This window comes from Notechis scutatus, chromosome 2 (genome assembly GCF_049901735.1).
Source record: "Notechis scutatus isolate UNSWTSFEM ecotype Mainland chromosome 2, rNotScu1.2, whole genome shotgun sequence".
Classification (NCBI taxonomy): Eukaryota; Metazoa; Chordata; class Lepidosauria; order Squamata; family Elapidae; genus Notechis; species Notechis scutatus.
The window spans coordinates 14,936,016-14,961,284 of record NC_142010.1 but is presented as its reverse complement, the minus strand read 5'-3'; the positions used below and the strand labels follow the sequence as shown (position 1 = coordinate 14,961,284).

Below are 25,269 nucleotides of genomic sequence, written 5' to 3'. Positions count from 1 at the left end.
AGTATACATTTTTGGCATATTTTCTTAATGTTTTTCATTCATCCTTCTCAGGAACACGATGAGGCCAAACAGCAAGACTTGGACTGGGAGGGTTGCTTTTGTATTAATTCCACTTTTCACCCAACACTCCCCAATGTCCATAATTCTATTCCCTGCCTGAATTCTTGCAGGTGCTGCAAGAAAATGCCACCAGGGGCCACCCTCTGCAAAGCAATTTCACCTTGGGGAGGCAAGTGAGCATGCCCAGAAGAGCCACCATTAGAAATTGGAATAGATTGGGATGGGGGAGAGTGAGGATCCTTGCTAGAGTTTTACTTCTCCCCCCCCCCCCCCCCCCCCCCCCCCCCCCCCCCCCCCCCCCCCCCCCAAAAAAATCTGGAGACTCCCGAAGAAGAGGAAATTGATGGGAAATTTGCAGCCTGCAATGCCAGAGTGAAGAGCCTCCTCTGGTGAAATCCTTCCTCATCTTTTGCTGGAGCACAGGATATCATAATCTTATTGCAGTGATTAAACTTGGACGTACATTTGGTGTGTGGCTGGATCAACCTTCCTTCCAATTCAAAGGCAGATAGATTATGGGCAGAAATGGAGCAGAAATAATCAGGACATGATTGTCTAGATATGCTATTGAAAAAATTATATGCTGAAAGCCTCATCAACCCAACAGCTTGGTCTTCAAATGTACCTCATACAAGTATGGAAGACCTCCTGCAAATCAAACGCAACTCTTGTTGACTTCATAGGAGCATCCGTGTCATTTTCGTAGCCCCAGAGTGGCTTGCTTGCTTTCCTTTCTTTCCTTCCTCTCTTTCTTTTCCTTTCTTTCTCTTTCTCTTTCCTCTTTCTTTCTCTCTTTCCCCTTTCTTCCCTTCTTTCGTCTTTCTCTTTTTTCTTTCTTTTCTTCTGCCTTTTCTGTCTTTTTCCTCTTTTTCTTTCATTCTCTCATTCCTTCTCATTTTCTTTTCCTTCCTTCCTTCCTTCCTTCCTTCCTTCCTTCCTTCCTTCCTTCCTTCCTTTCTTCCTTCCTTCCTTCCTTCCTTCCTTTTGTTATCCCAAAGGTGCTTTTCCAACAGGCAACTGGACTTTCTGGTTCTTATCAATGAAAGAATAAGACAGATTAATTTCACAATTTTACCAGAAAGTCCAGTTGCCCCTTGAAAAAGCACTTTTGACACATTTAGCACCAGAAGGCAGATGAGAAGCAATGGATGGAGACTATTCAAGGAGAGAAGCAACCTGGAACTAAGGAGAAATTTCCTGACAGAACAATTAGCCAATGGAACAGCTTACCACCAAAAGTTGTAAATGCCCCCAACACTGGAAATTTTTAAGAAGAATTTGTACAGACACTTGTCTGAAATGGTGTAGGATTTCCTGCTTGAGCAGTGGGTTGGACTAGAAGACCTCCAAGTTCCCTTCCAACTCTGTTATTGTATTCTATCCCTGTAGACTATAGTCACCTGTGAAAAGACAGGCAGACAGAGGCAGCAGATTCTAAGCCGCCTCTCCGTCCTTCTCCCTTCTTGGCCCGTCCCCGTCGTCAGGACGACCCAGCTGCCAATGAAACAGAACCGTTGGGTAGAAAGCGGGGGAAAAGCTGCATTGGCCGTTGGTGACCTCTGCCGGCTCCTGAGAAAAAGGCTTAAGGAAGCGACCCAAAGTCCAGATTCAAGAAAAGAATGGAAATTTAATTAAATGCAGGAGAGGCAGCCGGTACAGAGGCAGCAGCTGAGGAAACGAGAGGGAGAGGCACTTTTTGGCTTCCCTCAGAACCAGCCTGAGGGAAAACTTTCCCTCAGAGGCAGTCGAGAGTCAGGAAGAACCTGGCAGAAAAGGTGAAGAAAGATAATATTAAACTGAACAAAACTAAAAAAAACAGAAACTGAAAAAGATTTTTAAAAATTATGATCGGTGGGAAAAAGAGTGACCATTGAGACACGTGAGCATTAAGATGACAGAATTAGAGAAGTCTGCCACAAGCAAATATTTTAGATATCGAATGGAAAGGTTATGAAAATACAATTTACAGTGAAATTGGATTTTAAGGAATTTAGTGTAGATGAGGCCTATAGTAAAAAAAAATAGTCTTTATTAATTTCTGAATGAGTTGAAGGCATTTGGTAATTTACAGTTTCACTGCTAAGCTTTCCTTTATTAAAATAAGCTTCTCCCCAGAGATACAAAAACCCAATCAAATGACCAGGTTTTAGGGCTTTTGAGTCTATTGAATCTGAGTCACTTTTGATCTCTGTATTGGGAGAACCAAAAAAATATCCCACATCACTTCCCTGAGATTTGCTGAAGTTTCCTTCCCATCAAATTGTTTTTCCTCTTCCCTGTGTATGGCAAGAGCACCTTTCTGACACCCTAAATCATTTTGCTGCACTCTCCTATAGATCTTGCAGGACAAAGGATATCACAGATGGGCATTTCCAAATTAAAACCTCATCAAACTATAAAGATTCTTCTGACCCCTTTGCCAACAATAATGTATAATTTACAGTATAGGTCATGTTTGGCCACTGGAGGCCTTTATATATTTAAAATTCCAAACATCTGCAGATATCTCTATCTTACGAAGCAGTATACAAGTCATTGCTTTTGCTCTTTTTTTTAAACAAATTTTATTAATTTTTAAAAGCATACAAAACATACAAGATAAACATAAAACCTTTTTTCTAAAAATTTCTAAAAATTATTTGAAAGTTTTACAACATTAACACATTTCCTTACAATCACATATTTTCCCTTTCTAACTTGCTTTATTTTCTTCTATCTTTCTTTCCATTGTCCTTTTCTAGCTTTTCTCCAAGGTTTTATTAGCTCATTCAAACATAAACACATAAGAACACAAAACATATAAACATAAAAAAAAAACATCTTTTCTGAAAGTTGCTTAATCCCGGGTCAAAACTCTTTGTACAGACACCAACTCAAATTCATATTCATTTTATATGCCATTCCATATCTTATTATCATTTTCAATTTTTTATATAGCTTCTTCTCTCTCTTAGATTCTCTTAATTTTATTTTATTTATCTCATCTCAATTCAAATCATAGTATTTGGTATTCTTTGTCTGTTTATCCAGCTATCGATTTATCTTTCTTCTTTAAAAAAAAAAAAAAGCTTCTCCTGTACACTAATTGGAGTATGACGCCTTTACCTCTTTCCCCTACAATTATAATACTTAATATAAAATATCTAACTTACATTGGGATTCTATTTGGTACATTCTAAAATTATACAGTATTATCAATACCAATACTAATCTATTCATTAATATTCATATTCTTTTATATCATAAACACTTAGCACATTACTTTTCAATTAATTAACATACTTTTGTGGGAGCACCTACTTTCCATAATTATTCCCCCCCACATCACATATTTTAAATCATTATTTCATTAAGGTATTCCTGCTTCTCCTACTTCAAATCTCTCCTTTCAAAAAAAAAAAAATTTCCACTGAAATAACACAATCTAATTAATATTGACATTCATTTGTATCTTTCTCTCCAACTCCTTTATAGCTTAACCATTTTATCCATTTCAATTAAATAACATGCCTTTTGGGAATACTTATATTTTCCACAATTATTTCCACCACCACCCCACATCATATCTCAAATCCTTATTTCATGAAATGTTCCCCTTTTCTTAAGACAAATTTCACTAAGTTATATTAAACATTTTATCACACTTTAAATTACACATTATTTCCAACTTTCTAAAATTATTTCTAAATACAAATTTAAAAAACAATCTTATGTACCTTTAGAATCCCTTTATCAATAAAGTTTACCCATTATCTCTAAAAAACTCTTGTTTCTTTACATCTTGCTCTCTACTATTGAGGCTTCTCGTCCCCTTTCTCCCTTGCTTATTCTTCTCTCTGTCCTCTTTACCCCTTTGCCTCTCCACCTCCCTTTTTCTCTGCTTTCCTCCTTTCTGTTGTCTTCTAACATAATATCTCTTTTTCATCTTGTTTTTCTCTTTTTTGATTGCTTTTATAGGTCTTAAAGTCTCTTTTTCCTTTTTCTCTTTCTCCTTTCCTTCCCCAGCCAAAGTCACTTGTTCATCAAAAATGGCTTCTTCTTTATCCCAGTTGTCCTGTTGTCCATTCAATTTTACATAAGTGTAGACCGCCATTTCTAAATACTGAAAAGAGTATCAAAAACGTCCTTCCCTTCTTGCTTTTCTTTTTCATATTTTTGATATAAAAGTTTCAATCTGTCCACAAGTAATGCCATTATAAAGAGAAAAAGTTTTCCCAGACAACCACCCAAGTGCTTTTAATCAGAGATAATTCTCAAAAGTGGTAAAATCACCAAGCAATCCAAGTAGGTTAATTCTTTTAAGCACTTTCTCCTTCACTTTCTCTTTCTGGGATTGGAGTTTGATCACAAAGTTCCATTTAATATATATCTTTCAGAAGCCTTGTTAGTATTTATAGCTCTTTAAAAATACAGGCAGTCTTCTCCTTATTTTCAAATTCTAATCCAATTTTTCCCTCTCCCTTCCCACTCACAGCAAAAAAAAAAATTTTTAAGTCTTTTTTTTTAAAAAAATCATTCAGAAATCCTTATCTCTTCAGTATTTAATTACCTAGATTTTCAGATTTCTCTTGTTATTCCATCCGCTGTCACATTAGGAAGGAGAGTGAAGGAAAAAAAAAAACTTTCCCTTTTAGAATTCTGTACGCAGCTTGTAACTCTCTCTGGAAACAATGTAGCAACTTTTCCGTAGCAATTTTCAAGCCCCAGGAAACTTTCTTATCCCTTGGCAACTTTATCCCGGTCCAGAAACAACTCTCACGATTTCCCCGATTTTCTTCCTCCTGCACAATCTTATCCGTTTGCAGGTTTCTTCATGGCGGCCATTGCTGACCGCCGCTCCTCCGCCTCAGGAAAAGGGGGTTTTGCTGGCTGGGGAGGGGGTCTGCGACACCCCCTACCCCCTTTCCAGATCCCCCCTGTCTTTAGCTGCCCCTGCAGGGCAGCTATATCCCCCAGATCCAAACGGATCGGGGGAACCTTGGCAATGAGCTCGGCGGGGATCGCGCTGGATCGCAAATCCCTGCTGCTGCCGAAGCCTCGCAAACCGGAAGTCCCTGCTTTTGCTCTTTTCTAATCATTTTATTTCTATAAAAAGGTTTTTTTCATCATTATGTACACTTCATTTTGGAGGGAAAAACAAAATCTACTGTATTGCTCATGAATTCAGTAGGGAAATAGTCTAGAAAAATTTTCACATCTGAGAGAGTTGTATAATCAAAGTAACTTCTGAGTTTCAAGAGAGCAAACAGAAATGCTGATCAATTCCCATTAAAAATAAGTGGGTCATTTTCTGTTTACAAGTTCAAAGAAAATGTGTCGTTCCCCCCGCACCCCCCGCCCTTTTCAGGTTTGCTTTGACTGCCTCCTGTAACCATAATACACAAATTGTGCTTCATTGGAATTTTGAGTTAATCCCTGATTTAAATGAACTTTTGGGAGAATTTATAAAATGTATCACACATGTTAACGTGTAACAGTAACACAAATAAAAAGAAAAACACCATACTAAAAACAACAAGTGTAGCTCACTTTACTGAAGAAACATATTCATACACATTAAATCTGGAAAAGTTTTCATGTTTATAGAGCTAGAAAACAGTTTTGGTGACTTAGATGGAGTGTTTAGGGATTGAAAAATTGGAATTGAATCTGATTATAATATGGTCAACATTCACAGTACAGAGATATTAAAACCAAATATCTACTTGCTTGAAACACTTGGAGCAAGACCACATATATTCTGAGTTGATTTTCCAATCAAAAGTTAATTACGTGCCACCAAATCTATGTTGACTTTTGAGTACATGGATTTTCTCCAGGAAGATGTCTTTAACTTGGCCTTTTAGCTATCTCAAAGATGCATTCATTGTTGTAATAAAGTCCATTCATTTTGCTGCTGGTTGAGTAGAATAGAGTAGAATAGAATAGAGTAGGAGTTGGAAGGGACTTCGGAGGTCTTCTAGTAGTCCAACCTCCTACTTAGGTAGGAAACCCTATACCATTTCAGACGAATGGCTGTCCAATCTCTTCTTAAAAACTTCCAGTGATGGAGAATTCACAACTTCTGAAGGCAAGTCGTTCCACTGGTTAATTGTTCTAACTGTCCGGAAATTTCTTCTTAGTTCTAGGTTGCTTCTCTCCTTGATTAGTTTCCTTCCAGTGCTTCTTTCCACTCAGTGCTTCTCTTTCTTTCTACTTTTCCAATTAAAAACTGGATTATCAAACAGCAACTCTACTTCATTGGGTAAATCTTGATCAACAGATCAAATTAAAATAGCATCATCTCTGTCTTGCTTCCAATAAATACATCCTTGCCTTGACATTTAGTAAAATTTATTTCCCATTGGAGGAATGAAACATCTCTTTGAAAAAGGCTGTATCAGTTGACCCTTCCCCATTTTTAACTTAGCTAACATTTGTAAACATTTCAAAGGCAACTACAGTCCTTTCAACTTTTTATTACAAAGGAAGCTACCATAAATAATTACTATAAATATTAAGAACAAAAAAACAAGAATGTATTCTTCACGAACTCCCATTGAAAAAAAAAGGCATAACAATTCATCATATGACAGTGATAAAATCAAAGAAAAATTTAAGGAGAGAAGCTCTAGTCCATTTCTACAACATACACTTTAAGGACTGACATAAAACAGAAAATGTATTTGGTTTGGAAGCCAAAACAAACCACTATGTTCTCCAACTTCTGCTAAACTGTATTGTGTTGGCTATGGTTCAACAAACATCATTGGACTTCCGGTTTGAGCTTCTTCAGCGACAGACCAAAACCTTGTCTCTGCGAGGCTTCGATCCGTGCTTGCCACTGGAGCGCCCTGAGCCAGCTTGTTTCGGGGCTAAGCCACCCTGTAGAGGTGGTGAAGAAGGGGGAGACTGCCTGCAGAGTTGAAGAGAGCCACATCTCTCCACCCCAGCTGGCCATTACTCCCTTTCCCGAAGGCGGTTGTAGCAGTGGTCAGAAATGGCCACCACAAAGAAGAACTCGCCTGGAAAAGAATGTGCAGGAGGAAGATAAGAAGAGAAAGTTTTGGTTGACCGGGTCAAACAGCAAAAGCAACAAATAAGGTACCCTGGAATTGAAACTATTAAAAAAAACAATAACATTGTTTCCTAAGAAGATTTTTAAGCTGCGAAGGAGAGAGAAAAGGGAAAAGATTTGGTTTTTTTTTCTCCTTTTCCTATACTGACAGCTAAGAGACTTAAGCAAGAAATTGGGAAAAAATCCACTTTGACATTAATAGGCATTTAATGCTGAAAATCAAAAGTCAAAGAGATAATAAAGATTTTTGGATAATAAAAAGCTTTTGGAAACAGGAAAGGAGAGAAAAAGAATAAAAGGGCAGGATCAGGAAGGGAGGAGACTGCCTGGAATTAAAAAGAACTTACAGCAAAATCTCAACAAGACTTCCAAAAAAAGGGGAGGGAGAAGATGAGAGGGAAGAAAGAAAGGAAAAGAAGTTATAAAGGACAGAAACAAAATATAGAGAAACAGGGCCTATTTAGAGATAATGGGTGAAAATTTAATGGAAAAAGGGATTCTGCAAAGGTACATAAGATAGTATGGTTATATTAGAAACAGAAATAATTTTAGAAAATATGAAACAGTATATGATTAAAATGTTTGATAAAATAGCTATCATAATTCAGTGGAATGCTTGTCAATAAATAAATGTAACAAAATGAATATTTAATTATTTACAAAACATATGTGAAGAGAAATAAGGGAAAAATTAATTATGGAGATTATATGTGTCTTTAAGAAAGTATGATATTTAATTGAAAAGAAGTGTTAAAGATGTTAAGATTTTAATGATTATTATTGATAGAACTGAATTGGAATGGAATGAGGGTTTATAATTACATATATTTATAATCTTTTTTTTTTAAAGAATATAGTGTGTATTATAAGAATGTACCAAGCAGAATTCGATTGGAAGTTATGTATTATGTATTATATTGAAGGTCATAACCTTAAGGTATATATTGAAGTTTAAATAAGAGTTGAATGGATGTAATTAAAAGATATAAAGGTGTCATACTCCAATTAGTAACTACAGGAGAAAATTTGTTTAATGAGAAAAGATAATAGGAAATTGAAACAGAACAGACAAAAGTATAAATATAATGATTTGAATTGAGATGAGATAATCAAAATAAAATTGAGAAAATTAAAAGAGGGGAAAAACTATATAGAAAATGTAAAATAGTATAAGATATGGAATAGAACACAAAAAGGAGCATGAAATTGAGTTTTGTGTCTGTATAAAGAAGTTCAACCCGGAACCATGCTATTTTCAAAAAAGATGTTTTACTTGTATTTTGTATGTATGAAAACCCAAATAAAACTTTATTTAAAAAAAAACATCATTGGTGGTTCTAGGTTTGGTCTGAGACAGAATTCAAGGGTTCCTAGAGCAATGTTTTATGCTGAGTGCAGTGAGGCTGCCCTCATCATATTCTCTCTCCCATGAGCAGTTCTCAGCACAATGTATCATATGATCTTCCTTCCCTCATCTTCCCTGATTTCTGTGGGTTTTCAACTCTTAAATTCATCATGAACATCTTTTAACTACAGTTGTATTTCAGCTGGCGTTCAAAATGAAACCTATTTTGTTTCTAGACTAAAACATTTTATTTAGCACATCACAAGATTAAACTAACTCCATCCAACCAAGCAGGGTAGAATCTTCCACGTTGGAGATTACTAAAATTTCTAAACTCAAAGCAAAGTCTTAGAGATGCTGCAAAACTGGGCCTTCTCTAGGAATGCTGTCTCTATATCCCTTTCGATTTTCATACACATCTTCAGCAGCACAGGTGGGTGATGTAAATTAACCCAAGCAGATATGGGCAGGAGGCAGAGAATCTCCCTGAATTTGTCCATGGTAGTTCTACCCTGCATCAAGCAATATGATTTTTTCTTTCTTTCAAAAAATTATTTCGTTTGGATAAAAAAAAGGAAGTCAGGCAGGAAGAATAAGCCCCCTTCCTTTCTTTGTAGCAGTTGGGGGAATGGCTGAAATGGTGATGATTATGCAGACCCAGTCATCTATTATTACAAACTGCCTACATACAGTTTGGGACCTACAGACAGCAAGAAAATACATTTAGGTTTCTCATTTGAATTTTTGAGGTCGATGTGGTATGGCTTGTCTGGGCATACACAATCTTTCTTGTTGTCTAATTTAAAGTGTTAGTCTCCCAAAACTGTCTTGGAGTCATCGGGCCTCTAAATTTAAAAATACTAGAAGGCTGTAGGTATTGTGAGAACACAGCCAGAGGATGAAAAAAAGTTTTAAAAATCCTTATTTCTGTGACATTAACAACATTTTTTGCACCTCTTTATCTACAGTCTCCTACTAAACACAGAAAGGTGGCAAAATTACTTCAGTGCTGCAATAAAATACTTGTCTAAAAAGAAACCACAATCGAGGAAAAGGATAAATTATACACCTGCAATTCCAGAAAACGCCATGAAAAAGATTGATATCACTACAGAAGACTACAGTAAACCTGTAACAAGTCTTAAGTAACTTTTGAAAACTTTCAAAGATTAATTGGCTGAGAGGTCCAGTTAAGAGATCAGAAAAAAGTGCATTGACATTATATGATCCAATCCAATGATTGACATTATATCATCTGGTGTCAGATTAAGAACAGCTCATGAGTAAGCCGCTCCCAAAGGGGTTTCAATCCTAGAAGTAGCTAATAAAACCTTCCACATCTGGAAGAAAATCTTAGATTGTTGGTTGGTGAAAGTTGCAGGAACAAGAATATATTTCAGATTCTTCTCCTTCCACCAAAAGGAAGTCATTTGAACAAGTCTGCCAATTACCAGCCACCTGTTTGGCATCATCGTAAGAGATTTTGGATGGATCTTGAGCAGGCTTCAGAGGATTTTGAAAATGAACATCAGGAAGTCTTATCATAATTCATCAAAGCGCATCAGTTTCTATCCAGATGTTGCCAGGAGAGAGGACTACAATGACTCTGTTTTTCCATTATGTCTCATTATGTCTCATTATGTTCATTATGTCTTATGTTCAGATTATTCACAAACTCCCCCACAGATATCAAAAGAGACAATAATCACCGGTTTCCGGACCAAATAAAGGAGATTAAACAATTGTCAGGATACAAAGAGAAATAGGAGCTCTCAAAGGGAGCTGAAGTTTCTCCAACCACGTCTCTATTTTGGCTGGATGCCATGTGGGTGGTTTCGTGCTGAGTAAGTTGCTCGCTATACTTAAAGTCCTTGCCACACACTAAGCATCGAAATGGGTTTTCCTCAGCATGAGTTCTTTGATGTGAAGTCAACTGGTGCCTGAGGGCAAAGCGTTTCCTACACTCCAGACATTCATAGGGTTTCTCTCCTGTGTGGATTCCCTGATGCTTATAAAAGTTTCCACTCATCCGGAAACTCTTCCCGCATTCCATGCAGGTGTAAGGTTTTTCTCCTGTGTGGATCGTCTGGTGTTTATAAAGGTTCCCCCTTTTGCTGAAGCTCTTCCCGCACTCCAAGCATTGATAGGGCTTCTCCCCCGTATGGATTCGCTTATGGGCTGTAAGGTTACTGCTCTTGCTGAAGCTCTTCCCACACTCGAGACATTTATAGGGTTTCTCCCCTGTATGAGTTCTCTGGTGGGTATTTAGACTTCCACTATTGCTGAAGCGCCTTCCACACTCCGTGCATTTATACGGTTTCTCTCCGGTGTGGATACTTCGATGTTGGGCAAGATGCTGGCTGCGGCTGAAGCACTTCCCGCAGTCGGTGCATTGAAATGGTTTCTCCCCTGTGTGGATGCTTCTGTGCTGAATGAGATGTTGGCTGCGGCTGAAGCACTTCCCGCAGTCCATGCATTCGTAGGGTTTTTCCCCGGTGTGAGTTCTTTGATGGACTGTCAGGCTGAAGTTCTGTGTGAAGCTCTTTCCACACTCCAAGCACTTATACGACTTTTTCCCCGAGTGAGTCCTCTGGTGAGAAAGCAGGTGGCTGCTCATAATAAAGCTCTTTCCACATTCAAAGCATTTGTAGGGTTTCTCCCCTGTGTATGAACTTGAAAGCAAATTTTGATTAAAGTACTTCAGAGGGGGCTCCATGCACTTCCTGTTTTTTTGCCCATTGCCTGCTGGAGAGAGAGAAAAATAGAAATTTAAAGCAAAAATGGAAAATATTGTTAGAGAAGAATCTTCTTAGTTGCATCTATATTTCTGCATATCTATGCTCCCTATAGCTTTTCTAGGTGTTTCCTCATTTATTATTGTACAGTGTTTGAATCCTGCACAAACATATAGCTTTTGGGCAGCGCACAACAATAAAGAATTGCATAAATGGAGTATAGCCAGGGATTATTGCATTCACAATCACATCATGAACCAAAAGCCAATTGAAATTGAATAACGTCAGAACTAAGAGTTGTGAAGCCTTCCATATTTCCAGGGGCAAATCCATTCCAATGTGTGGGGCCTAAGTAGTTTTATCTCCTATGCCCTAAAACATGGTAATTTTTTAATATGCTGCCAGTTCAGAAATATTTTTAGGTCCGATTTTCACCTGATTTTAGTACAGATGCATATTTCCCATTTTTAAAAATGATACATGTATCCTTTTTCAAAATATGACTTAATGAGGAAATGTGTAAGGCCTGGAAGATGTGGAAAATAATCTGCAATAAAAGGAAGGGCCAATTGGAAAAAGGTTTCCTTCCAGCCATTTGCCCAGTTAGAAGGATGGTTGGCAAAAAAAAAAAAAAATAGGCCAAGGTGATTGCAAATCCATATTGCGTGAGAATAAGCTGCTGCAGCAGAGTGCAAAGTGGATTCCACATCACTGGACACAAATACACTCATCAACAGCCCAGTAAGATAACTGATAAGGATTTACTGTGAATTAGTTTTGTAAGACAAATGGCCCAGTGCAAGAACATCTCACTAGCTCAAGATTGATTCATCCTTCCGAGGTCAGTAAAACCAGGACCCAGATTGTTGGGGGCAATATGCTGACTAAACTGCTTAGAGAGGGCTGTAAAGCACTGTGAAGCAGTATATAAGTGCTATTGCTATCTCCATTTTACTAGCTTCTATTCAGCAGACTTTAGATGCAACAGATCACAACTGAATTCAGACATCTGGGTCAAATAATATATGTTGTAATTAATTAATGTGGAGGTAAGGAGTCCCGTTCTCCCCAGGTTGCCTGTAAAACTGAGTTGGCCTGTTTCTCCAGGAGGATCTCAGTTTAAAGCTATTACTTTTCAAGCACTTTCCCTCCAGTGGGACACTAGTCAACCTTTTGAGCTATTCTTGGACAGACAAATCTCTTTTAACCACATGAAACCGGAACAAGCATGTGGCAGAACTGCCAGTCCAAAGCGTGGCACTGCAGGATCACCTCATAGTTTGCATAACAGAAAGAGGAAGGAACAGGAGGACAGATATCGGGATCCATGAATCCCCAGAAAAGAGATACGCCAAGTGGACCCTTTAGAGCAGTGGTCCCCAACCATCGGGCCCCGGACCGGTACCGGTCCGTGGATTATTTTGTACCGGGCCGCCTATTTTGCTTGGGCGCCGCCATCTTGTTTCGACGGCGCTTGAGAAAGTGCTTCCGGGTGAGCTTGTCGGTCGTCGGTTGGAAAGCGGCATTTGGGTGCTGAAGGAATCCTTGCGCCTTAGTTTCATCGAAGAGGGGAGGGCGGATTTGAACGAAGAGCCGTCCCGATGGCGGTGGAGTCTCGCATTACTCAGGAGGAGATTAAGAAAGAGCCCGAAAAGCCCATCGACCACGAGAAGGTACAAAGGAGGAGTTGAAGGTGGCGGGGAGAAGCGGGGGACGGCTGGCTGGCCGGTCGCTCGGCTCGCCTTGCCTTGGTCATGCGTGCTAATGCCGGTACCGGTCCATGGATCGGTCCGTGGATTGTACCGGTCCGTGGTACAAAAAAGGTTGGGGACCACTGCTTTACAGCAGCCCCACTCCACAACCAAGCACCATACCAGAAACCAGGCCGTGCAAACCAAAGCCCCATCTGCGGGTTGCAGGTAACACATGAAATCATGCCTCCCTCAGGTCCATGGAAAAAAATCTCTCTCCATTTTTGTGTCCAAAAAATTGGGGGAGACTGCTTTGGAGATCTATCAAGGTTAAGGGAGCTTTAAAACAAAAACCAAAATCATTCCCACAACCAGCAAAGTATGTCAGAGAAACATCTCTATCAGAAGGGCAGCCCTTGTGCCATCGATGTGCCGTGAAATTAATGCCTTTGAGAAGAACAGGCAGACTCATCAGGCAAAACGTGGTTCTTCCAAATGTCCATTTTTCTTAAACACCACCTGAAAGGTTCTTCAGGACACTTTGAGTAGATTCCTGCTGATCTCTCACCTTCAGAATTCCAGAAGAATGGATCTTGTCCTTCCAGCCAGGAGACAAACTGTGGTTTCGGCAGTTCTTGGAGAAAACAAGAGAGAATAATTACATCTAACTAGAAAATATTCCCACCCACACACATACACACTTCATCTGAACCCAGAACCCAGATGCTCCCTTACCCAGAGAGGCCACACTCCTAGCATTCTCCAGCATGACTTCCTCATGGAGAGCCCTCTGGTTGGAATCTAGAAGATCCCACTCTTCTTCAGTGAAACACACAGCCACCTCCTCAAAAGAGACGGGGCCCTGAAAGAAGAGAAGGTCCCTTAGTTATAGACAAGTCAGGAAGGATTTCTAAGAAGTAACCAGTGGGCATTTTCTGCATGGGGTAACAGGAGAGAATGGACAGAATCCATGGCTTATTAGCAGTTCAACCAATTTTATAACACTTTCGACACCATTTAATGAAAGCAACCGCACCATCTTTCTGGATCAATGGGCAAGTGGGCTTTGCAAACACCACAATTCAGGGCCTCCAATACTCCCTCAGAGAAGTAAAAATATTGGGGAGTTCCTGTCTGATCTTTAGTCGATGGCCTGAGGAGTTCCCCGAGGGCTTACACGCTACCCAATATTAAACAATGTCATGGAACAAGGAAATCGCATCCAGGATTTAACAAGCTGCCATCAATACTGTAATATTAGATTTATACTTTGCTTTTCAGTCAGTAGCTCAAGGCAGCATTTGTTCCATTCCTTTCCAACCAGGGGTGGGATTCTACCAGTTCGCACCTATTCGCTAGAACCGGTTGTTAACATTCTAAGCCAGTGATCCCCAACCTTTTTATGGCGCGGCCCGGTACCGGCATTAGCTGGCGCCGCCATTTTTTTGATGAAAAAGTGCTTCCGGTGACCTCACCGGAAGCACTTTTCATCAAAAAGATGGCGCGCTAGCGCTTCGGTGAGCTTTTCCGGGTAGAACGCCATTTCTACCCGGAAAAGCTCACAGGAAGCGCTGGCGCGCCATCTTTTTGATGAAAAGTGCTTCCGGTGAGCTTTCTACCGGAAAAGCTCACGGAAGCATTTTTTCATCAAAAAGATGGCGGCGCCCAGCAAACCAGCGGCCCGGTAGGACTTGTTCCACGGACCGGGACCGGTCCACGGACCGGTGGTTGGGGACCCCTGTTCTAAGCAGTTCGGAGAGGCAGTTTCTGTAAGCAACACCAGAATGCTTCCTTCCTGCCTTCCTTACAGGATTAGGCCAGTAATTTCTTCTAACAACCGGTTCTCCGAACTGCTTAGAATGTTAACAACTCCATATTTCTAAGATACTTAGAATCTTATGAGGTAGGCTCAATTGAGTCTGATCCTTTCAGTACCTGAGCTGGAGGTTCGGTTGTTTTTTCTCTTCCACCACAAAACTGAGACATTTCATTGAACATCAGAGAAACGGTTCTGCTCCCTGTGAGGGAGAAAATGCAGGGGGGAAAATAGACTTTTAAAGCAAGAATACATTCTAGGAAAAGATGGAGCATCACCTTAACCATATAGTTATTATACAAGATGGAAGAAGTATCTCCCCGGCATTGCCATGAAACGAGAACGAAAAATAAAAGCTGGGACTTGTCTTCAGAGAAAATGTTCCTTCTTACCTGGTAAAATCTCTCCACTTTGAGTCTCCTGAAAGTTCCCACCCAAAGCCAGCTCTTCTGGGGGACTGGAGAGTTCATGGCTTGTCACCTCCACAAAGGGTCCCTTTCCCTGCAACTGTCGACAAAAGTAAAAAGCCAATGTGATGCGGGGGAAGGAATCTCACTCTCCATCTGCAATTCTGAAGCCCACTAAGACCAGAAGGGGAAAAGGAGAAGAAACATGTAATGCCCCTGTTCGAATCTGATTCCGAGGGAGAGGAGGAACAGCCGACAGGGAGTGGGAGTGTGGCTCCAGAGGTTGTGGAAGGGCACAGGCCGGCTGGGCAGTCAGAGGAAGACCCAGGCCCATCCCCTCTTCATCCTAGGGCATGCAGGGAGGAGCGGATAAGAGAGAAACGTGAATGGTGTGGTTTAGGGGAGGGGGGAGGAAAGGGCCCTGATCCCCTTCATGGGCTGCAGCTGGGAGGACTGTTTAAAAGGACAAACTGCACATGGGCCAGTGCTGGAAGCAAAGTCTGTCAGTTCTTATTTGAATTCTGGCGTCCTTCCCAGTGTGTGTATTTCGATATCTGTGGATGTCTTCAAGCCCTTATCCTGCCTTGTCTCATTAATTGCTTCAGTGTGGGTTGTGTTGTTTTTTTCTATTTATAATTTATATGTATTTTTTTTCGCAACTGTTCGAGGGGGAGTTTTTTCTCCAGTCAATAATTGGATCTTGGAGGCCAAGTTGAAGGAATTAAAGGGACTTCACCTATTTTTATGACTTTGTTGCTTTTGTATCCCACCCTGGGTCATCACAAAACATTTCCTCCTCTCCTAAGGTCGAGGAAGGTGTTGTCCATTTGGTATTGCTTTACCTGAAATGTGTTTGAATATTAGTAGAATATTAGTAAAATAGTAGAATATTAGTGAATATTCAGTAGTGAATATTAGTAGAATATTAGTGAATTCTATTCCAGTTGGTAGTTAGGCTGTTGGTTTGAGTTCCAAGTTGGGCGATTGGGTTGCAAATGTGTCATCACCATTTGAGGAGACATCGTCGGTGCATTTTGAACTGTGCTTGTTTGCACAAAATGCACCGAGGACGTCTCCTCGAATGGTGACGAAACGCTTGTCACCAAATAGCCAACCTTCGAGCTCAAACCAACAGCCTAATTGTTTTCCCTTGTTGCTACCCTTCAAGCCAATCTGTACATCGCTTACCTGAAGTTCTTCCTGCTGCTTCTCTTCTGCCTGGCTCAGGAGAAAGCCTTCCGCCAGGGCCACCGCCTGGGAACTGGTCTCTGCTCCACACTCCCGCACCCAGCTCTCCATCTCTGCAGGCAGGACAGCCAGGAACTGCTCCAGGAGCACCAGGTCTAGCATTTGAGCCTTCGTGTTCCTTTCTGGCTTCAGCCATTGTTGACAAAGCTGGTGGAGTCTGCTGCAAAGCTCTCGCGGCCCCTGGGCCTCCCGGTACTCAAAGTTCCTGAAGCGCTGGACATCCCAAGTGAGGGCACCTTTTTCTTCTTCTTCTTCCAGGATCTTGACCCTGGTTCCTCCCCAGAATCCTCTGGGGCTTCCTGCTAGGATGCCGTGGAAGCTGTCTGCAGCTTCATTTGTGCTCATTTTCTGACGCCGACACTCCTCGGGGGCACTTGCGAAAGGGAGCCAAAGATTCCCTGGGTCTCCAAAGCTATTTGGATTCATCTGAGCAGAACAGCATGGATGAGCCCAGGCAACAGGGGTTCTTCTTCTGGAGGAGAGCCGGAAAAAACGCACGCGCTTTCCTAATTCTAAGGTGGAGCACAAGTTGGACTCCGAGGCAGAGAGGGAGGAAGCTTTGCTATGTCCTGGGTGGGTAGCGGCTTTCCTCCCTCATTTGGAGAGCATCTCGCTCACTCCAAGGGCAGCCAAACAACCTGGGGTTGTGGGGGACAATCCTTAGCCGGGTCAGCTAGCCTAGTGGAAGAAGCTTCTTGGATTTGAAGCTTCAATCTTCAAAAGAAAAAAACAATTAAAATCCACTTGCCTCCTGAAAAAACAACAACAACCCACCTTTAGGACAACCATGATCTCGAGGACTGAGAATCGCTACAGACTTTTAGCTACACTATCTGGGATGAACATCCTTGGAATGGTGTGGGGGTAGGAATGGATTTCCGGGGTGGGGTGGGGGGGAATTGCAGACCTCAGGAACCAGGAGTGCCACTCGGGTGGCCCCAGGATACAGATAAACCTCCAAGTGGCCTCAACGACCTTCTAAAAGGATGCAAATATCCAGCTGTCTTCAAGGAATATCAGTCCTTCCACTGGCCACCATCCAGTCAGATCTGAAGAAGTTTCTTGAAGGAGAAGTGGAACGTCTTCAAAAGAAAAAAAAAGAAAAAAAGTCCAATTGCCTCCTGAAAAAACACCTTTGGGACAAGCTTCTTGGATGAGAAGTCTTCAAAGAAAAACCAAAAAGTCTATTCTATTCTCTATCCCTATTCTCTATTCTATTCTCTGTTCTATTCTATTCTAATTTTCTATTCTACCCTACTCTATCCTATTGTCCATTCTATTCTCTATTTATTCTCTATTCTACTCTATTCTATTTATTCTACACTCTATTCTATTCTCTATTCTATTCTATTTATTCTCTACTCTACTCTATTCTATTCTTGACTCCACTCTATTCTATTCTCTATTTATTCTTTACTCTATTCTCTATTCTATTCTATTCTCTATTCTATTCTAATTTTTCTATTCTACCTCCCTACTCTATCTATTCTATTCTGTCCATCCTATTATCTATCATTCATTCTCTATTTATTCTACTCTATTCTATTTATTCCACTCTATTCTATTCTCTATTCTATTCTCTATTCTATTCTCTACTCTATCCTTGTCTATCCTCTATTCATTCTCTACTCTACTCTATTCTACACTCCACTCTATTCTAGTCTCTATTTATTCTTTATTCTATTCTATTCTATTCTATTCTATTCTATTCTATTCTATTCTATTCTATTCTATTCTCTCTCCTCTCCTCTTCTATTTTCTCTTCTCCTCTACCCTCCCCTCCCCTCCTATTCTCTATTCTCTTCTCTTCTCCATTTGGGCCACCAGCCTGGGTTTTGGGCTTTAGCGCTCAGACACCCGGGTACCAACACCGTACTTGCAATACCGCGGATGACCGCTAGGAGCACAAAGGAAGCCAGAGAAACCGCCGGGAGGATCGCCTATATTATCTAAGCCTAACGGGATCGCCGGCGCCCTCTGGTGGTCGGGCAGAGTAGCGCAGCCCCGATCTTGCCCTTCTGCAACGCAGCGCCCCCGGGCCTTCCTTACCGCGGGGGGGGCCTGCGCGCTTCTTTGCGAGCCGGTGGCAGCAATTTTGGGCGGCGGCTTCTTCTTCTTGTGCTGGGCTTCCCTCCCGGGGCGATGTTGCGGGCAAGGAGGGTGGGTGGGTTGCGCGCACGCCCGGCTCTGCAACCCACCCTGCGAGATGTTGCCAACGCCGTCGCCGCCCCTCCCCAGACAGGAGTGGGAGGGGAAACCTTCGCGAACCACGTGACCCTTCCCTAGCATTGCGGGCGGGGATTGCAGCCCAGCATCGCTTTTAACTCTTTCCCCCACCCCACAAATGGGGGCATTGGTGGGGGAGCTGGAAGATGCCCGCTTCGGTAATCGAACCTTTGACCAGCCCTGCAATTTTCCTGGAGCCCGCAGTGCTGGGAGATGTAGCGGGATCGTGCCCTTAGGAGGATCACGGGGGCTTCTTTTCCATCTCTCTTTGAACCCCCTCCCCTTATCCCCCTCCCCTCCTTAAGGAATCCGGAGGGAGGTGGTGTTTTTTCTGTTTTTTGTTTTGCTAAGGAGGCTGAGGGCCCAAGGAAAAGGAAAGGAAGGCTGCATGGGAAAATAATAGAATAGAATATGGAATGGAATGGAATAGAACAGAACAGAATAGAACAGAACAAAACAAGATGGAATGGAATGGAATAGAACATGGAACAGAATAGATAGAATAAAACAGAATAGAATATGGAACAGAACAGAATAGAACAGAACATGGAATAGAACATGGAATGGAATTGAATTGAATGGAATAGAATAGAACAGAACAACAGAATATGGAACAGAACAGAATAGAATATGGAACAGAATAGAACATGGAATAGAACATGGAATGGAACAGAACAGAACAGAACAACAGAATATGGAATAGAAGATGGAATGGATTGGAATGGAATGGAACGGAACAGAACAGAACAACAGAATATGGAATAGAACAGAACAGAATATGGAATAGAACAGAGCAGAACATGGAATAGAACATGGAATAGAATAGAATATGGAACAGAATAGAACAGAACATGGAATAGAACATGGAATAGAACATGGAATAGAACATGGAATAGAACGGAATAGAACAGAACAACAATATGGAATAGAACAGAACAGAATATGGAATAGAACAGAACAGAATATGGAATAGAACAGAACATGGAATAGAACATGGATTAGAACAAAAGAGAAGATGGAATGGAATGGAATAGAACATGGAATAGAATAGATAGAATAGAATAGAATATGGAACAGAACAGAATAGAACAGAACATGGAATAGAACATGGAATGGAATAGAACAGAACAACAATATGGAACAGAATAGATAGAATGTGGAACGGAACAGAACAGAATAGAACATGGAATGGAATAGAACATGGAATGGCATGGAATGGAACGGAATAGAACAGAACAGAACAACAGAATATGGAATAGAACAGAACAGAATATGGAATAGAACAGAGCAGAACATGGAATGGAATGGAATCGATTGGAATGGAACGGAACAGAACAGAACAGAATATGGAATAGAACAGAGCAGAACATGGAATAGAACATGGAATAGAACATGGAATAGAATAGAATATGGAACAGAATAGAACTGAACTGAATTGAATTGAATTCTTTATTGGCCAAGTGTGATTGGGCACACAAGGAATTTGTCCTGGTGCAAATTTATGTATGTATGTATATATGTATGTATGTATGTATGTATGTATGTATGTATGTATGTATGTATGTATTTATGCTCTCAGTGTACATAAAAGAAAAGATACATTCATCAAGAGTCAAGAATCATAAGGTTACAACACTGAATAACATAGAACAAATGACTTGGGGGCTTTTTAAAGGCTGGGGAGTCATGCAGGGTTGCAACAACAGCTCTCGCCTATGCTTTGTAAAGCCTTAGTAAGACCACACCTGAAACCCTGCATCCGGTGTTGCTCACCGCATTACAAAAAAAGAGGTTGAGGCTTTTGGAAAAAGTGCATAGAAGAGCAACTAGGATGATTAAAGGTCTGAAGACTAAAACATACGAAGAGCAGCTGCAGGATTTGGGTTTGGCTAGTCCAGTGAAAAAGAGGAGTAGGGGTGACATGATAGCAGTATTCCAGTATTTAGAGTAGAATAGAATAGAATAGAATAGAATAGAATAGAATAAACAGAGTTGGAAGGGACCTTGAAGGTCTTCTAGTCTAACCCCCTGCTTAGGCAGGAAACCCTGTACCATTTTAGACAAATGGCTGTCCAATCTCTTCTTTAAAACTTCCAGTGTTGGAGAATTCACAATTCCAATATTTGAGGGGCTGCCACAAAGAAGAGGGGTTTAACTTACCGTATTTGCCGGCGTATAAGACGACCCGGCGTATAAGACGACCCACCACCACCACCGGAAACGCCCTCCAGAAATCCCCGGGGCTGCAGCGGCAGGGCAGAGTGCCAGGGGCCGTGGGAAGAGCAGGAAGGCTGCAGCCTCGGGCGGAGCGAGGCGAGCGGGATGAAGCGGAAGCGACGCAGGGGATCCAGGAAGCCAGAGGCGCCTTCGCTGCGTCCAACAAGCATCCGAAAGCCGGCAGTGGATATACCGGCGTATAAGACGACCCCCCCCCCACTTGGAGGCATGTTTTTCGGGGCAAAAAAGTCATCTTATACGCCGGCAAATACGGTATTTTCCAAAGCACCAGAAGGCAGGACAAGAAACAATGCATGGAAACTAATCAAGGGGAGAAGCAACCTGGAATTAAGGAGAAACTTTCTAACAAGTGAGGAGAGAAGAAGAGAGGGAAGAAGGAAAGGAAAAGAAGATACAAAGGACCAGAGCAAGATATAGAGAAACAGGACCTATTTAGAGATAATGGGTGAAAATCTAACTGAAAAAGGGATTCTGTAAAGGTACATAAGATTGTATTGTTATATTAGTAATAGAAATAACTTTAGAAAATTGGAAACAACGTATGTGTGCTGTATTAGCATACTCCAAACCCTCGAAACCGATTGGTCCAGACGGACAGCAACCTGATTGGTCGACGCTCCGGCCGTGATTGGAGCGCTAAGAATCTACCGCGATTGGCTGTGCCAATCGCGGGAGATTCAAAGCGCTGCCATTGGCCGCCGAGCCGCGAGCCAGCCCTATATGAAGGGCTGCCGCGGCTTGTATTCTTCAGACTATTCTTATCACAAATAAAGAGCTGAACTCACAGAATGGTCTCGCGTCTCATTCGACCCGATCCACCTCAGATCTAACAGTATGATTAAAATGAGGGATAAAATAGTGTAATTTAGTGAAATGTTTGTGAATAAAATAAGTGAAATAAAATAAATGAGAAAATTGAATTAGGAAGGGAATATTAATATTAATGATAGAATTGACTTGGAATGGAATGTTGTTTTAATTATATACATTTATATTTTTTTTCTTTTTTTAAGAATACAGTGTGTATTTTAAGAATGTACCAAGCAGAATCCGAATGGAAGTTATGTATTATATTGAATGTTACAACTTTAGGGAAAAGATATAAAGGCGTCATACTCCAATCAGTAACTACAGGAGAAATTTTGTTTAATGAGAAAAGATAATAGATAATTGAAACAGGACAAAAAATATAAATACAATGATTTGAATTGAGATGAGATAATTAAAATAAAATTGAGAAAATTAAAAGAGGGGAGAAGCTATGCAGAAAATGTAAAATAGTAACAAGATATGGAATAGAATATAAAAATGAGCATGAACCTGAATTTGTGTCTGTACGAAGAAATGTAACCCGGGATTATGCTGCTTTCAAAAAAAGATGTTTTGTATTTTTTTTTCTCTTTGTGAAAACTCAAATAAAATTTACCAAAAAAAAAAAAAAAAATGAGGACAATGAGCCAGTGGCTTGCCATCAGAAGTTGTGGGTGCTCCATTACTGGACGGTTTTAAGAAGAGATTAGACAGTCACTTGTCCGAAATCGTATAGGATCTGAGCAGGGGGGTTGGACTAGAAGACCTCCAAGGTCCCTTCCAGCTCAGTTCTGATTCTGATCCCCTCATATTGCGCCTCTATTTCTGCAGCTGTTGGCAAGTTACCCAGCTCATGCACAGTCTCCTTCTGAAGCCGGGGGCTGCCCGTTCTCCTGGGGGGCAGGTTGTGCGTGGAACCCCCTAGCCACAGGGGTCTGCAACTTTAAACTCTCAAAGATTGGACCCATTTCCCACAGAAAAGAAAACACCGGGAGCCAATAATTTAACAACCGGTGTGACTGAGTGGGTGTGGCCAACTCGACATCACTCACTCCCACCTAGTCATCTCCTGCTCTGGAATATGGAGCGAGTCTCCATTCCCTGCCATCACCCCTTACCTTCTCAGGAGGAGTGATGGGGAGGGGAGAGGCCAGCCAGGGGTGGGATCAGCTGACAGGGAGCTGCAGCAGAGGGCCAAAAGAGCCGCATGTGGCTCCAGAGCCACAGGTTGCAGACCCCTGTCCTAGCAGGTATTTTTTGCAACTCTTGCCCTGCCTCCTCGGCCACCTGTTGGAAGTGCTGGCGGGAGAGGGAAAGAGATGTGCGGAGACTGTTATCTGGGCTACAAAAACCCTGGGGAGCTCTAGAAAGGCAGCAAACGATGCCCAACCATTTCTGCGTTGCTCTTCTCTGGATATTTGCCACCCAGGGATAACGTGAGGGGAAGAGCGACAGAAATAGACAGGCTGCCATATCCCTGGTGCTTGATGCGAGTTGAAAAATTGGGGCAAAAGGGCATCATGCTTTATAAAAAGTCAAGCTGGTTGCCGGGGGAACCAACAGCCACATCCCTGCAATCATCTTAGCAGCCACAGAAGTGTCATGCCCCTGTCGGGAGTCTGAATCCGCTCCGTTGGCTGTGGAGGAAACTGGGGAAGGGTAAAGTCCGGCTGGGCAGAGCAGGAAAGAGGTGGAACAAGGGAGAGGGAGTTCAGAGGTATATCTCATGGCCTTTGGCTACAGAGAATCAAGTCCAAAACGTGGTCAACAAAAACGAACTATAAGTCCAATCAAGGCAAAATGAGGTAATTATTCTGGCAGGGCAGGAGAAGGAATTCCAGACATGAAGGAACGGCAGTAATTCAACACGGTTGGGAGGATGCCAGGAACGCAGATAACCAAAGTCAACACAAGATAAACTCACATTTGTTCTCAGCAGCTGCCGCACTCAGCATTTTAAACTCTCTGCCCTGGTGTGGCTAATGAAGGGAATCAGGGCCCTTTCCTCCCCTGTAAGCCACGCAACCCACGTTGCTCTCTTCTCCATTCCTCCCTTCATGCCCTAGGATGAAGAGGGGGTGGGCCTGGGTCTTCCTCTGAACTCCCTCTCCCTTGTTCTATCTCTTCACTGCTCTGTCCAGCCGGACTTTGCCCTTCCCCAGTTTCCTCCACAGCTAACAGAGCCACATTCCCACTCCCTGTCAGCTGTTCAGCTTCCTTCTCAGATTCGGACTCTGACAGGGGCATGACAGCGGCCATCATAAGATTTACCTGTATTTCTTTTGGGAACCAATTTATTCCCTTATGTATTTAGGAGGAGACTTATTTACGTGCAGAGGAGAGCAACCAGGATGATGAGGGGATTGGAGGCTTAAACATACAATGAACGGTTGCAGGAACTGGGCTTGGCTAGTCTAGTAAAGAGAAGGACCAGGGGAGACATGATAGCAGGGTTCCAATATCTGAGGGGCTGCCACAGAGAGGAAGGGGGTCAAGCTATTTTCCAAAGCACCTGAAGGCCAGACAAGGAATGATGGATGGAAATGGAAAAAGGAGAGATTCAACCTAGAAATAAGGAGAAAATTTCTGACAGTGAGAACAATCAACCCATGGAACAGAAGTTGCCTTCAGAAGTTGTGGGAGCTTAATCACTGGAAGCTTTCAAGAAGAGACTAGACTGCCAACTCTCAGAAATGGTGTGGGGTCTTCCGCTTGGGTGGGGGGTTGGACTGGATGACCTACAAGGTCCTTTCCAGGGCACGGATAATGGGGAAGCTTCTGATTGTCCCAAATATGCTTTTTTTCCCGAAGGCAACTTTTCGAGAAAGGCACCTTTTCGAGTTCTGAACAGAAGAAGCTTCTTGGATGAGAAGCAAAATGTTTTCAAAGAAAAGTCCAAGAAAGTCCAGTTGCTTTTTTTTGGGGGGGGGGAGGGGGGACAACCAAAACCTGGAGGATTGAGAATCTCCATGGACACTTTCTGATTGCTCTGTGGAGATTCTCCATCATTTATGATCATGGTTGTCCCAAAGGTGCTTTTTCGAGAGTTAACTGGACTTTCTGGTTTTTTCTTTGAAGACGTTTCGCTTCTCATCCCCAGAAGCTTCTTCTACTCTGACTGGATGCTGGTGGGGAATGGAATCTTCAGAGCTGAAAAAGCTTCCGGGGAGAAAAAGCAAAATGTCTTCAAAACAACAACAACAACAACAACCAGAAAGTCCAGTTGCCTCCTGAAAAAGCACCTTTGAGACATTTATACTAGACGTTTTCAAACTTTTTCATATGGCATTACATTATTTAATTCCAGGATTTCCAAGATCATAAACAGGCTGTAAGGAGTGTGTCTAAAAATCAGCCCTAAAGCCCCCCACATCCTTTCTATCTACCTTAGAAAAAGTCCTAGGCTGCCCTAGAGCAGTGGTCAATAACCGGTGGGCTGGGGACCACTGGGGGTCCATGAGAAAATTCTGCTGCTCTGCAATGTCACCCCCAAAGCAATTAATCCAGGCTGTGCAGGAACACAAGGCCCGCGTCAGTTGCATTGTGAACAACACGAGGTAGTGAGGGGAGGGGCGAAAGGGCGGAGGGGGGGGAACTTGCCCCATGCAGCTCACGCGCCTGGCCTGGCCACTGGGT

At 41.9% G+C, this 25,269-nt stretch overlaps 1 protein-coding gene across 3 annotated transcripts; it reads right to left on the bottom strand.

Annotated features, from left to right (window-relative positions):
* Positions 1-5,566: 5,566 nt before the first annotated feature.
* LOC148131818 (uncharacterized) lies at positions 5,567-17,928 on the bottom strand. 3 transcript variants are annotated; one of them, XM_087953512.1, is made up of 6 exons: positions 16,300-17,928; positions 15,097-15,211; positions 14,824-14,906; positions 13,624-13,750; positions 13,457-13,522; positions 5,567-11,207 (listed from the first exon to the last, which is right to left on the bottom strand). In XM_087953512.1, the coding sequence occupies exons 1-6, from the start codon at positions 16,783-16,785 to the stop codon at positions 10,168-10,170; spliced, it is 1,917 nt and encodes a 638-aa protein (XP_087809638.1). In that variant the 5' UTR covers positions 16,786-17,928; the 3' UTR covers positions 5,567-10,167. The 3 variants fall into 3 exon arrangements, with proteins under 3 accessions (XP_087809638.1, XP_087809640.1, XP_087809639.1); XM_087953514.1 differs by having other exon boundaries at positions 15,097-15,214; positions 16,315-17,808; XM_087953513.1 differs by having other exon boundaries at positions 10,126-11,204.
* Positions 17,929-25,269: the final 7,341 nt, after the last annotated feature.

Excerpts from the sequence above, each read along its gene's own strand:
- LOC148131818 (XM_087953512.1), bottom strand. The coding sequence starts at position 16,785 with ATGAATCCAAATAGCTTTGGAGACCCAGGGAATCTTTGGCTCCCTTTC. Across the intron at positions 13,523-13,623 it reads TAGGAGTGTGGCCTCTCTGG|AACTGCCGAAACCACAGTTT; the intron begins GTAAGGGAGCAT and ends GTTTTCTCCAAG. Across the intron at positions 11,208-13,456 it reads ATTCTTCTGGAATTCTGAAG|CAGGCAATGGGCAAAAAAAC; the intron begins GTGAGAGATCAG and ends CTCTCTCTCCAG.